The sequence below is a fragment of the Belonocnema kinseyi genome, chromosome 3, assembly GCF_010883055.1.
Source record: "Belonocnema kinseyi isolate 2016_QV_RU_SX_M_011 chromosome 3, B_treatae_v1, whole genome shotgun sequence".
Classification (NCBI taxonomy): domain Eukaryota; kingdom Metazoa; phylum Arthropoda; class Insecta; order Hymenoptera; family Cynipidae; genus Belonocnema; species Belonocnema kinseyi.
In genome coordinates, this window is record NC_046659.1 from 21,870,413 (window position 1) to 21,885,575 (window position 15,163).

Here is a 15,163-nt window from a genome sequence, read left to right on the forward strand (position 1 = left end):
GAATATAAGTAGTAGTTAAGTTAGACTAAGGATGGAATTGTAAATATATGTACAGGGAGCGGTGGCCCTCAAACCCGTAAAAGGGAGAGATTAAATACATACGTACAACTATAAATTAAAGCGAAATAAGATACAGAAGAAAGTAATGTTAATAACCCGTTTTTCTACAGAACGACGCACATTAACCCACGCATATAAAAAGGGCGTATGACGTGAAATATAAATAGCTATCATAATAAACTCTTTTTAAAAAATTCATTAATGTTTGACCTATAGTCTCTTATTATTTTATTATTTCTTAATATTTATTTTAAAAATCATATGATTATACTTTTAGCGCACGCCTATTTATAAACTGAGTAAATTTTCGTTTGCAATCATAATTTTTTCAAGAGCTACTTTTTGGCAAATATTTGGGTTAAAAAATCATATAGACGAATTTAAATATTTCATATATTATATCAGATGTAATTTTATTTATTTTTTATGTTTTGATAACAATGTTTCAGTATAATTTAAAAATAAATAATCTATATCATGTAAGTGTATTTATATAATTCGATATCAATTTAGCGATTTTGAATTTGGTGGGGAACCAAAATGGCAGCTTGCATATTCCCATCTAATATAGTACCTTACTCAGATCAGTGCCAGGGACCTTTCCCCTCCGAGCCATCTTTCCCTTATTATAATATGAATATTAATTCAGTTCTCTTTTTCTGTATTTACTTTTCTCTTTTTCCACTTACTTTTCATTATTATTTAGGCACTCGTTTGGACTTCTAACAAAGCTTCGACCAAATTATAAATGTTTGTTTTAGCACTTCTAAACATAGCATTTAATTTCGAATGGTAAGCCTCACAACCATTTGTTGTTCGCGTTATTGTTAGAGAAAATGGAGACCAGATTTCAGATGGAAAAATTGAACCACTCTTAATACAAGTTTTTGAAATAAAATCACAAAACTTTTGAACTCTACTGTCTAAGGGTTGGATAGTTTTAAAGTCTTCATTAAAACATTTAACTACATTGGACGGATTTAAAAATGCAAGACCAAAAAAGTTTTCTACGTAAATTATTTCTGGATTAAAGGGAGGCAAACTAAGTTTTTTACATTATGAGGACACAATAAGATACTGCCAATTATCGTGATTTTCTGAACGTACGTACCCATTTCGTGCCTATTGAAAAAATTCCCCCAGTCAATGCTGCCCTGATTTCGTCGCACGGGTGGGGGAAGAAAGCTCGGAATGCGTAAAGGCGTGTGTTTTCCTCAACGGCTATACTAGTCCGGGAGCCTCATAGAAGAGGTGGTATGACCTAAAAGGTCCCCGGAATTTTTTCATGGATATTGTGCAAAATGGTCTCCTGAATCCAACGGTATGAGGTGCTTTCGCGAACTGACGGACGTTCTCGAGATATTGTTAATTAAACATTTTTACATAACTTATGCTATATCTTCTAAAAGTATCGATTTTTATACATTGTTTATGGGTTTCTTGAAAATTTTTCTTCAGAATTAGTTTGTTTGTGTTAAAAGGCATGCAATTTCTTTGACACATTTTTGGACGTGATTAATAGTTTAGATAAAAAAACCACAAACAAGATTTGCAACAAGGTTTCTTTGAACTCGATTGTAGCCGACATTTATTAAAATTGTCTTATTTTGTTTTCTCATTCTGTTAAAGAAACCATATAGGAAAATAGTTTGTCTAAGACTTTTTCCGTATCTCGAATTGTTCATTTAAAAATAAACAAATTAATTTAAAGGAAAATATATCGTTAAATATCGACAGGAGGAGTAAATATTAACCGATTTTTATCAATCTTTTTTTGATTTTCAAGAAATAATGTGAAGAGGCTAATGCAGCCTATGCAAGAAACGCGCCAGGCAAGAAACCGTCGACTCGAGCGGCACTAATCTGCTAGCCATTGGGAGTCATTCAGTAGGCTGAATTAGCCTAATTATATTATTTCAAGAAAATGAAAAAAGATTGACAAAAATCGGTTAATATTCACTCTCCCTGTTAATATTTAACAATGTCTTTTCCTGTAACTTAATTTTTAAAATTTTTAAATAAACTATTCTAGATACGGAAAAAATTCGGAAACAAACTTTTTCCCCCTATGGTTTCTTTAGCAGAATGAGAAAACAAAATGTGAAAATTTCAATAAATGTCAGCTACAATCGGGTTCAAAGAAACCTTGTTGCAAATCTTGTTTGCGGTTTTTTTATATAAACTATTAATCAGATGCAAAAATGTGCCAAAGAAATTTCATGCGTCTTAAAACAAACAAACTAATTCTGAAGAAAAATCTTCAAAAGACCCATAAACAATCCATAAAAATCGATTATTATATTATGCTGTTTTTGCGTTATTTGCAAAAATTACAAGGCAGACAAAATATTGCACATGACAAAAATGGTTTATTTCAATAAGACCTAACAGATAAATTTTCTTTTTAAATGTCGATAATTTTAGGAGATATATCATAAGTTATGTAAGAATGTTTAATCAAGAATATCTCGAGAACGACAGTCAGTTCGCGAAAGCACCTTATACCATTGGATTCAGGAGACCATTCTGAACAATATTCATCAAAAAATTCCGGGGACCTATTTCCGCGGACCAAACGGTTCCTGGCTCCAGGACCAGACCTGGGTACCCTTGTCTTTCCAGTGTGTTTGGAATGACAAAAAATACGACCTAGAAGTTAGCTAACTTCTAACTATCTGCAATATACATAGTTTGAGGGAGCAGTTGTGCGAAAATAAAATCATTATCAAGTGCTATTGTGCCATATATCATCCACTAAAAGCAACGTTCGAACGTTAAGCGCTCAATATTTTGAATTAACTGCAAGATTTGAAGTTTAAGGGTAGCAACAGTGATAAAAACAGGTCAGTATCAAGTGCGATTGTGCCAATGATATATATTTCGCGCTTCTCAAAACGGTCGAACTCTAAGTGCGTAATGTTTTATCATAACTGATACAATTACTACTTTGAGTGGAGAAATGGTGCAAAGTGAGCTCAGTACCATGTGAGATAAGGTTTGCATCAAGTGCGGGAAAGCCATTATATAGATCACCCGCTTCTCGCAATTTTAGAACGCTAAGGGCTTAATATTTTGAATTAACTGCACCACTCACAGTTTATGGGCAGTAATGGTGCTAAAATAAAGTCAGTACCAAGTGCAGTAATGCTAATCACATAAATCGTCTGCTTCCCGCAACTTTCAACAACGTTCAATATTTGGACATAAATAACACACTCACTTCTTCATAGGCATAAATTGTGCTAAATTCGATCCATTAAATCAATAAACAAATGTTAAGACAAGCAGGTTCTATCTAGAACATCCAAGATAATCGTTTTTAAATAAAAAAACATTGCTTTGTGATAACGAGCCATTGTATGATGTTTTTAACGTTTCAAGTGATTGTCAGGAGATTAAGATACGAAAATATGTTAAGTACTTGCTTTCAAAAAGTCAACAATAATGCCATTTGGGAATGGTAAAGCTAATGAAGGCAAGATTGGAAATTGTTCAGCCAAGAAAAGCAATATAACAAAGAAGACGTTTTTTTTATTACTTGTAACTAACTTCACTCAGAACAGATTTCATATGTTCATTCTTATAATATTAAGCAACCTTTCCTTCTTTTTATGACGTTTTTATTACATAGTCGGTTATGGTTAAGTAAATGATTTCTTCACTGATTTTTCAAACAATTATGTAATTATACATTAAAAATAATAATTAATTTCTATACTCCTAAAGATATTTTAAAGTAAAGATTTTAGAAATCACTTACATTGTTACGTTTGTGACGGAGAATATCTAGCTGAGCAAGGTGACTGGAGTAGTTGATGATAATCCTACAGAATGCTAAATAGCTTTTCTATGTTGAAAGTAATTCCATTAGCCACCTCTTATCGTTACATTTAAGGATATAGAATATGTTTCAAATGTAATTAGTCTATTCTTAACGAAATAGTAGCTAATGAACATGATCTAACTCGAAACCTAATGTATTGATGCAAACTGATAGTGGAGCTTGTATGCTACATTGTCCCATCCGCACTTGATACAGGCCTTATTTTAGAATCATTGCTGCGTTCAAACTATCAGTGTTGCAGTTTTTCAAACTTTCGAGCACTCATCATTCGACCGTTGCGGGAAGAAGACGATACATATGATTAAATGATCTCACATGGTACTGAGCTCACTTTGCACCATTTTTCCACTCAAAGTAGTAATTGTATCAGTTATGATAAAACATTGCGCACTCAGAGTTCGACCGTTTTGAATAGCGCGCGATATATATCATTGGCACAATCGCACTTGATACTGACCTGTTTTTACCACTGTTGCTACCCTTAACTGCAAGTGTTGCAGTTAATTCAAAATATTGAGCGCTTAGCATTCGAACGTTGCTTTTAGTGGACGATATTTGGCACAATAACATTGATACTGATTTTATTTTAGCACAACTGCTCCCTCAAACTATGTATATTGCAGTTGGACAAAAATATTGACCGCTTAGCATTTGATCGTTGTTGGAAGTGGGCGATATACATAATTGACACTATAGGCACTTGATGCTGACCTCCTTTTAGGACTGTTGCTGCCCGCGAATTGTGAATTTTGCAAATAATTGAAAATATTGAGCGCTTAGCATTCGAGCGTTGCGGAAAGTCGACGATATACATGATTGTCACAATAACATATGATACTGACCTTATTAAAGTATCATTGCTGCCCTTAAACTGTGAATGTTGCAAATAATTAAAAATACTGAGCACTTCCCGTTCTAACGTTGCGAGAAGCAGGTTCTTAATATTCCTGTTATGAGCGCACTTAATGCTGACGTTATTCGACCACCGCTGTTTCTCTCGATCTGTGAGTGTTGCAGCTAATGCAAAATATTGAGTGCTTAGCGTTCAGCTGTTGCGAGAAGCGCGCTGTGAGAGTTATCGGGATAGGCGGACGTAATATCGATCACATTTTAATATGTGATTCTTATTTTGTCCTTGTTTTTGATCTCAATGCTATGCAGATATATCATATGCACTGATTTTGAGCGCTTGGCGCCGTATACCGCTGAACTGTGCATTTAAAAAAAAATTTGAGGACATTTCATTGGCCCCTTATAACCTGCAATATCACAAAGTTTCAGCCAAAACCACCGAAAAACATTTTCCATGTATTGTGTACGGGGTTCTTTTGATGTATAAATGTATATTTTTAGCTTAAAATTGTTTAAAATTATATAATTTTTAAATTGATAAATTTTTGGATCGGTCCTTCAATTTAAAATTTTGTCTCAATTTTTTTCTTTGTTGATTGAAAAAGCTTTCTGGGTAAAAATTCAACCCTTTGATTAAAATCAATATTATTTTTTTTTTTAATTGACATACTTTGGTTAAGGTTTAAGTTATTTAAAAGAAAACTGAAGTTCCAGTAGTAAAGCATTTAGATTCGGTAGTATATCAAACATATTATTTTTAAAAGGAAGAATCATTTGATTTCTAAATTTTCTGAATGCAACTTTCGGGAAAAAATTGTTCAAGAAATGCACAAAATAATTATGTTTGCTAATGAGTTTCGACATTTAACTACGAATGAGACTTTTCATACTCATGGACTGGAAGTGCACAATTATTTAAGGGGGTATCCCTACATAGTTCACGAAAAATCGAAGAAAACTTTGGTAATTTTTTGTGACAAAACTACACATTGTAACAAAACTACAAAATGTTTCAATCACATTGCAATTGATTTTTTTTTTTTATATATTATAAGACGTATACCTCGTCCATATACCTATTTTCAAAGCATGAAAAAATTATTCCACAAAATGACAGAAAATTTTTTTATTCGACATTTTCATTTTTTATTCAAAAAGTCATTAAATAATAATTTTGCATAAAAACAAAGAGTTATATCGACTAGACAATTAAATTATATTTAAAATATCGTTTTTTTTCTTTGATAAGTTGAAAATTCGCTGAGTTCTCGTGTCCATAAACTCGGAAAAATCTGATTTCGAGATAAACGCGTTTAAAGTCCGAGGGCGCACCTTTCTACCTGCTCCACCCGCTGAAGGACGTTAGCCAAAATAGCCATAGCAGCTAAACCGCTCCGAATTTCGGTCTAAAAGAGTGGTCTCGACCCCATGAATTTGATGACAAATTGGTTGAAAGAATAGCTTGTCGTGATATAGCTATTTTTTAACATCTATTAGATTTCACCCACAAATATTGTACATTTGTTTTAAAAGTTTTCAATTATCTAGAGGCCAATAGTTCCGAAAGGTAAGACTGGAAAATCTACAGATACTAGATTTTGAAATTTTTTATGGCGCTTCTATTGGAGCAATAATTAATTGTTATTAATCAGAGATATTTTCTTAAATAACTAATAATACTCATTTACATTATTTATTTGCGCGGAAAATTACAAAAACTATGAAAAAATTTGTCGGGGAAGTGATACTGATAGTATTTTGTGAGATATCGAACACAATGTCAATTACTAAGTTTCATTCTTCATGTGGCCGAAATAAAACCTATGCTGACTTTCATATTTCCTCTACTTTAAAGTATCATCATGACCTTTTGTTTAAACTAATTTGGAAGCAAATTTACGAGGTCGAGAAAAGAGGCGAAAAATAGGGTTTTTTGGGTCACTCTTTTAACAGAGTACTCTTGAAATGCTATACTTTCGATTTGTACAATAAAAAAATCGATTTTTTTTATCAATCTATATAGGGATACCCCCTTAATTATAATTTTGGGAAATACGAATGCTTTAAAAAGAAACCAAAATTATGACGTTACTTAATAAGTTTTCAAATCTGGCCAAAGTTTAGCTTCCGGAATTTCAAAATTTAAGCAAAATATTGCACCAATCCATTGAAGCTACTGCAGTAGATTTGTAGTAAAATATACTGAAAAATTTTCCATCAATTGCACATAAACCGGAACATTCGTTGTGTAATTTTTTACTTGGGCAGTCAAAGAATATATCGTTGGAATCGTTATAATTCGAAAATGTCGAATATTTTATTTGTTTGTAAATTTTCAAGTGATAAATTAAACAAAACAAAATTATATTCCGCATTTTAGTCCTTATTAGATACAAAGTACTCCCGCTCACGTAATATTACACAGATACTAACAGCGGAATTGATCATCGCCTGCCTTTGAACTAGTGAATTTTGAGCAAATCTCAATTTTATTCTATTATATATATTTTACTATTTCTGCACCATTGCCTGATCAGTCCAAGCATATTGTTCGAAAGAAACGAATCTTGGCCGAATCGGCTTAAAAGGACTCCATGGTTCGTAACCAGCCCCCTGACCTGCTCGTTGGGGGCCCATTGTTCCGTCCGAGTCGAGTCCCGACAGTACAGTCTTCTACAAGCTTCACTAGCTATAGCGAACATGGATGCGAACCATGGAGCAAACAGTAGCAGGTGAAATTAGAAAGGGAGATATTACAAAGAGATAGAAGAGGCAGTGCAGAGCAAAGTAGTGTTAGAATATGATCAATTACAAATTCAGACTCTAAGTGCAGAGCAAAGCAGTGTTCAAACTTGATCGATTTTAAATTCAGACTTGTAGCTTTTATGAGGTTCAATTTTGCTGTAATTCTTGAACAAAAGTACAAAGTAACCGTGATTTGCCTTAAGCTAAATATTTCATCCGTTCATGACCTTCCTGGCAGAAACCCACTTTGGACTTCCCAAATCTTTTCTTCTGTTATTTTGATTACCCTGCGAATAAGTATTTTCGAGTATATTTTTTACGGTACGGTCTAACGCATCATGTTCAACTAATTTATCTCCGTTATAGTTTGTTCTTGGATCCCCAAAATTACCTAATACTTTTTCCGTATCCTGATTTTGGATGCCTACCCATCCATTCATATCTCCTAGCAGAATTATTCTTTCACCACGATCGCAAATATTTATTGTGTCGTTTAAAGTGTCCCAGAAGATGTCTTTTAATTCTCTGGGATCACTGTCAACTGGCGCGTAGCATGCTATGATAAATAATCTTCTGATTCCTTCTCTCATTCTAGCCCAAAGCAGTCTGGGAGATACAAAATCATGATCTCCGAGATGCTGCTTCGCTCTTTCATTTAAAATCAGACCTATTTCTTGCCTACTATGTGATTCACAATCTACTCCTGACCATATTTCAAATCCGCCTTTCAACACGCAGTTTTTTGTTTTTAGTTTCGTATCTCTTTTTCCTTATTTCCGGCGCACATAAAATCTCTAGTTTCCATTCGTCTCCTGAAACTTGACCTTCGCATTTGCCGTGTGCATGCCTACGAGTTGAAATCATGTCCAAGTAGAAATTCGTCATATGGTTAAGATTGTAGTTGTAACTTCAGTCCCACCAAACTTCAGTTATTAAAGCAACATAGAAGAGGGTCATCCGATAGACATTCTTAGTTGGGTCCCTGAACAAATTTACTTGTAGAAAACAGGGACACTTAATTTTTTAAATGAAAATTGTTTAAATAATTAAGTCTTGTAAATTTGCAAAGTAAAATAGAAAAGAGTCATCCGATAGACATTCTTATTTGATTTCCCAAACAAATTAACTTATAGAAAAAGGGCAAACTCTTCATTTTTTAAATTAAAGTTGTTTCAAAAATTAATACTCCTTGTAAATTTACAATGCAACATAGAAAAGAATCATCGAATGGACATTTTTAGTTGATTTTGAAACCAAATTAGCTTGTAGAAAAAATGGAAACTCTTTTTTTTTATTGAATATTTTCTGATTATTAATAATTCCTGTAAATTTACAAAGCAATAGAGAAAAGAGTCATCCGAAAGACATTCTTAGTAGAGTCCCTAAACAAATTTACTTGTAGAAAAAGGGCAAGCTATTAATTTTTTTAATTAAAATTTTTTAAATCATTAATAATTCTTGTAAATTTACAAAGCAACATAGAAAAGAGTCATTCAATAGAGATTTCTTAATTGAGTCCCAAAAAAATTAACTTGTGGAAAAAAGGGCAGGCTCTTAATTTTTAAAATTATAATTGTTTAAATAATTAATAGTCCTTGTAAATTTGCAAAGCAACATAGAAAAGAGTCATCCGATACACATTCTTAGTTGAGTCGCTAAACAAGTTAACTTGTAGAAAAAAGGGCAAACTATTTATTTTTTAAATGAAAATTGTTTAAATAATTAACAGTTCTTGTACATTTTTAGAGCAAAATAGTAAAGATTCATCTGATATAAATTCTTATTTGTGTCCCCAAACAAATTACCTTGTAGAAAAAGGAAAAACTCTTAATTTAAAAAATTATAATTGTTTTAATAATTAACTTCTTGTAAATTTACAAAGCAACATAGAAAAGAATCATCGAATGGACATTCCTGGTTGATTTCGAAAATAAGTTAACTTGTAGAAAAAAGGGCAAACTCTTAATATTTAAAATTAAAATTGTTTAAATAATTAATAGTTCTTGTAAATTTGCGAAGTAACATAGAAGAGATTCATCCGATAGACATTTTTATTTGGGTTTGTAAATTTACAAGGATTATTAATTATTTTACAAATTTTAATAAAAAAAAAGAAGAGTTTGCCCGTATTTCTACAAGTTTATTTGTTTTCTAAATCAAAGAAGAATGTCCATTCTATGACTCTTTTCTATGTTGCTTTGTAAATTTACAAGAACTATTAATTATTGAAACAATTTTAATTTAATAAATTAAGACTTTGCCCTTTTTTCTACAAGTTAATTTGTTTAGGGACACAACTAAGAATGTCTATCGGATGACCCTTTTCTATGTTGGTTTGCAAAGTTACAAGAACTATTAATTATTGAAACAAAGTTAATTAAAACAATTAAGAGTTTGCCCGTATTTCCACAAGTTAATTTGTTTTTCAAATGAACCAAGAATGTCCATTCGATGACTCTTCTCTAAGTTGCTTTTTAAATTTACAAGAACTATTAATTATTGAAATCATTTAAATTTAAAAAATGAAGATTTTGCCCTTTTTTCTACAAGTTAATTTGTTTAGGGACTCAACTAAGAATGTCTATCGGATGACTCTTTTCTATGCTGCTTTGCAAAGTTACTGGAACTATTAATTACTGAAATAATCTGAATTGAAAAAATTATGAGTTTGCCCTATTTCTATAAGTTAATTCGTTTTCGGAATCAACTAAGAATGTCTATCGGATGACTCTTTTCTATGTTGCTTTGTAAATTCACAAGACTTATTAATAATTTAAAAAATTTTAATGAAAAGATACTATATGCTTTTTGCATACACTCTTGCGTTATTGTGTGTGCCGATTGTGTTTAGACGATTCTCTTATATACTGAGGGACGTCCTCAATCCATCCAGTCATTTTTGTTATCACTCCATGATTTTTTCTGCAGTTTTCAAAAAGTTTAACGCAATTAGATTGCAGTTACATTACATTGCTTGTGAAGACTCTTTAACGATAAATAGACGAAATATTATGTTAAGTAACAGGCAAATCCAAAGCCGTAGCAATCTGGCTAAAAGTAGCGGGCAAATCCTCCGACTGTTTGACAGTTAAACCGTGAACCTCAAGTGCTGATGAGAGCGCATTTTGTTCTAGGTGGTTGCATCTACTCTATGAACTAGAAACTTGAGTTTTCAATACTTTGTTGTCATTTAAACTAGATTAGCAATTCGCTTAGAGCTTGACAATGTTAGTTACATTCGAGGACGTGGTATCTCTAATACCCTGATGCAGGAAGTATTTTTAATAACATCGGCTTTTATTTTTTTGATAGTGACCTCGAATGAATTATTAAAATCTATTTGTTTAGCCTCAAAAGCCTCAAACAAGAAAGTCATTTTTAGAAGGCCGGACTTCTGTCCCTTAGAAATAGCGTTTGAGATTAATGCTTCGAATCCGGCTGCAGCATGACAAAATACATCCCTGGCTTACTTACGTCTCCATCAGACGAAACAAAGGAGAAAGAACCTCAATGGCGGGTACTTTCTTCATCCAAGGATTCAGAACAATTAGCGCAGTTCCAAATCTTCTGTTTTTTTTTTTTTGTTGATACATTCAAAATTCTTTTTCGCCAAATTCAGACAAGTTAAATATGACAATGCCAATACCACAAGCTAGAGAATGCGTTGTATCTCGCTATAGATCCATTACAGACAGCACATGATAACGGTAACGTAACCAGCACGATTCTCAAACTTTGAAAGATAAAACGTTTTTCTGAATAAAAATGGCAAAACAATTTACTTTCTTACAATACGAACATCGAAAATGGCGGCTTTCGGAGCCTGCAAAGCGGGACGAAAATGGCTGTATGCAGGTGAGCGTGTACGAAAGTACTTTACAAGCCTTGGAGTTTCCAAGCCTGTTATGACAAACCCTAGAGTATTTATACTCTTGCGAATTGCGAACTAACCTTACCGTAGAAACTTCTCAAGTATTGCCACTACAGCGCGTCCAAACTTTCAGTGCGCTGTAGTGGCATCACTTAGGTTACAACGCAAACTTCACGTCTGTTTGAAAGAATTGTCACTGCGTATTTGTAAATATTTGCGTTATGCTCGTTCAATGTTCTTATTGTGAAAAATAGTATACGCGGCAAGGGGCTGAAACCTCGCGAACATCAACTCGCATATTGGCTGTAGTCGGGGCCTGCGGCCCCTCATGCAGCCTACTTCATGCTCGTTTGCATTCGCTCGGTTACGCCCCTTGTTACGTAATGTACTATTGTTTGTTTCCTAGGCTAAGATGAACACTACTAACAGTTTATAGCATCATGCACTTCTTTAAAATATCCGTAATTTGACGAATATAACTGAGCGATATAACACACGCCATGTAAAAGAAAGGCCAGGGTCACTTCTTCATATCTAACGTTGTTAAACTAGAAATAGACGTATTTTCAGAGACTTCGAAGGATGTACGTACAATATTGACAATATAATTAGATATTCTAAGTATCCTTTTCGACCTTTATCCTCTTCTTTCCTCCACTTATTCACTTTAATTCTTTTTACATTCTCATCATTTAGGATTGAGAAAGTATTAGAACTGTTCGACATTTGACACCGCAGTTTGCCAAAAGATCTTCACGTTTCAAGACCCCCTGAATCAAAAAATCAAGTATTTACGATGACGTCCATTTGTCTGTCCGTCCGTAAAGACGATAGCTCGAAAAAATGAACGGATCAGATCGATCTTTGGCATACTTTTTTTGGTCCTAATAGAAAGGCCGAGTTCGTTAACCAGCCATTTTGGATTCAAATTCAAAAAGGAAGCGCATTTTGGAAATTTTTGAGATCACTTTTTTCTGAAATTGAAAATTCTATATTTATAGTATTAAAAAAGAAGAATTTATCCTCATAATTTTTTTCGATTAAAAGAAAATTCTCATGGTTATAGCATTTTCAAACAATTATCTATAATCAAAATTTTAAGCCAAACAACGCACGATATGAAGAAAAGTCAAGAGAAGAAATACATTGATTTTTGAAAGCCCTTCAATATTATAACAACTTTTTGGATTTTCTTGGAAAATCGAAAACTCAAACTCTGATTGCACAAAAAATAATAAAAAATTCCATGTTTTGATCAAACTAGGCAGGTTACGAAAAAAGATGAATTGAGACAAATTGTGATACCAAAGAAGATCTACAAATTTCTTATGAACCACTTTTTTATAGGACACGCAGATTTCATTTTTACCATAAAAATGGTATTAAAAATAAACATTTGTGGAAAAACAACAAAAGGTACAAAAACAAATTGATAGAAAAGTTATTTATCCCAAAAAGAGATACAAATTTGTAATAATTTATTTCATTCTCATCATTTATGATTGAGAAAGTATTAGAATGGCCATTTTTCAATAGGACTCTTATTTTTTTTTTTATTTATCGTATGTAATATGCAGAAAATCGAAAATTCCAACATTACACCAAAAGACGCGAGATACGTAAAAAATCTAAAAGACTTGTAGGATATTTTGCTTTATCCATAAAAAATATGGAAACTAAAATCCTAGTCTATAACGCGACATAGAGAAAAATGTTTGCAAAAGGAAGTGCAGTTTTTAAAAATTTCAAGGTGGTGCACAAAATATACATTCACAAACGTCTGTCCATAATCGAGCGAGACGCGCGCGTAAGGGCGCGATGAGAACATGCCCACGAAGAGGGCAGATTTTCTATATCTGCAATCATTTCCTATCCTTGTAAATTGCAATTTTTCTATCCAACTCTATCATCAACCACGTACATCTTTTGCAGTTTCTAGTCCTTGTTTAGATTTATTTTTTTGTCTTTCAATTCAATTGTATTAACGTTTCTGTTTTCCTATATCCTTTAGAGAATCAAAAATACTGTTAATCTTTTGCAATCCCTATTATCCTACCCTGGTGAATCCTTTTTTTTTTAATCTCTTCTCCAGTATAAGTTACCCGCATATCCGCAACAAAATGTCCTTTGCATTCATAAATTCTATATAATTCAGGCTTATTTATTGTAATACTTAACTGACTTAATTTGATCTCCAGTATGAAAGACCTTAATCACTCGTTCATTTTTGCAGGAAGGCAAGGAAACCCTCAGCAGTGTGAACGCTACTGGATTGGCTATGTTATTTAGTGCGGGTACGTTTCTGTATGTTGCTACCGTACACGTTCTGCCGGAACTAATGGCGAGAAGCAATGACTCCTTTACTTATTTACCAAGTGTAGAAGGAACACTGCCACCTACATCCAATATGAAAATGCTCCATATTGTAGTATTAGTAGTGGGATCATTTTTGCCTGCTTTAATGACGACTGGTCATCATCATTGATAACATTTGTGGGCGTATTTGATAAAACTATGCGATTATTTACAAGGCTGTTAAAAATGTTAATAAAAAAATAATAATACTCGGAGTAAAACGGAAATGATGTATTTGTTCGTGTTTGCGATACGCGTGGATTGACTTGTTGAACAACCCTTCATGACCTCCCAATAGCGTTTTTTAATTTTGAAACCAAAGGACCCCGCACTAAATGTATGGGAAAATGGCTTTCGGTGGATTTAGCTGAAACTTTGTAATTTTTATGGTTATAAGTGCCGGATGAAATATCCGTAAAAAATCCAAAAAAATGGACAGTTTTAGCGCTAAGCGCTCAAGATCAGTGAATAAAACGAATTACAACAGATTTTGTTACAAAAGCGATGTCAACATAGAAATCACGATTCAGATCGTGGTCTGTCATATTTTCGCCTACACCGTTGACTCATATAGCGCGCTTCTCAAAACGATCAAACGCTAAGCGCCCAAGATTTTAACTTGACTAATTAATCACTTCTTTAAAGGCAGAAATGGTACCCAAAGTAACATTAGTAACTAGTGCGCACATACCGATAATAACATTCTACCCTTCGCAAGAGGTTTGAACGCTAAGCGCTCAATATCAGCGAATAAAACCAATCCTAGTAACTTTAGCGACAAAAGCGAAATCACTATAAGAATAACGCATCAGAAAGTAGTCAGTAATATGTTTAGCCAAACCAATGAGTTATATTGCGCGCTTCTCGAAACGATCAAACGCTAAGCGCCCAAGATTTGAACTTGACTAAGTAATTACTTTTTTAAAGACAGAAATGATATCCAAAGTAACATTAGTAACTAGTGCGCAAATCGATAATAACAGTGTACACTTCGCAAGAGGGCCGAACCCTAAACGCCCATGATCAGCGAATAGAATCAATCCTAGTAGCTTTAGCGATACAAGCGATGTCTGTATACGAAAGACGCATCAAGAAGTGGTCAGTGACATGTTTAGCCAAACCAATGACAATATGAGTCAACATCGTTGACTCATATAGCGTGCTTCTCAGAACGGGCAAACGCTAAGCGCAGAAGATTTGAACTTGACTAAGAAATCACTTTTTCAAATGCCTTTCAGAAAAGAAATGACAAACATACCGTCGTCGATAGAAATAATGAGTGAATGCTGCATGATGAACGACTGTCACTTATTAAAGCAAAAAGCGAACGACTTCAGAATGAGCGACGAACTGAAAGTTTAATGCCTTAAAAAAAGTTGAAACCTCGGCATTCACTTATTATTATATTAAACACACATACACACGCACACACACAC

General features: G+C 33.3%; 1 protein-coding gene across 5 annotated transcripts in view; it reads left to right on the forward strand.

Moving 5' to 3' along the window:
• LOC117170119 (zinc transporter ZIP9) overlaps nucleotides 1–13,948 on the forward strand; it is a 181,103-nt gene extending 167,155 nt beyond the window's left edge. For all 5 annotated transcript variants that reach the window (XM_033356658.1, XM_033356654.1, XM_033356655.1 and 2 more), the window contains exon 5: nucleotides 13,606–13,948. In XM_033356658.1, coding sequence (XP_033212549.1) covers nucleotides 13,606–13,857 — 252 coding nt within the window. In that variant the 3' untranslated portion in view covers nucleotides 13,858–13,948. The remainder of the gene's footprint in view (nucleotides 1–13,605) is intronic.
• The last annotated feature ends 1,215 nt before the right edge of the window (nucleotides 13,949–15,163 follow it).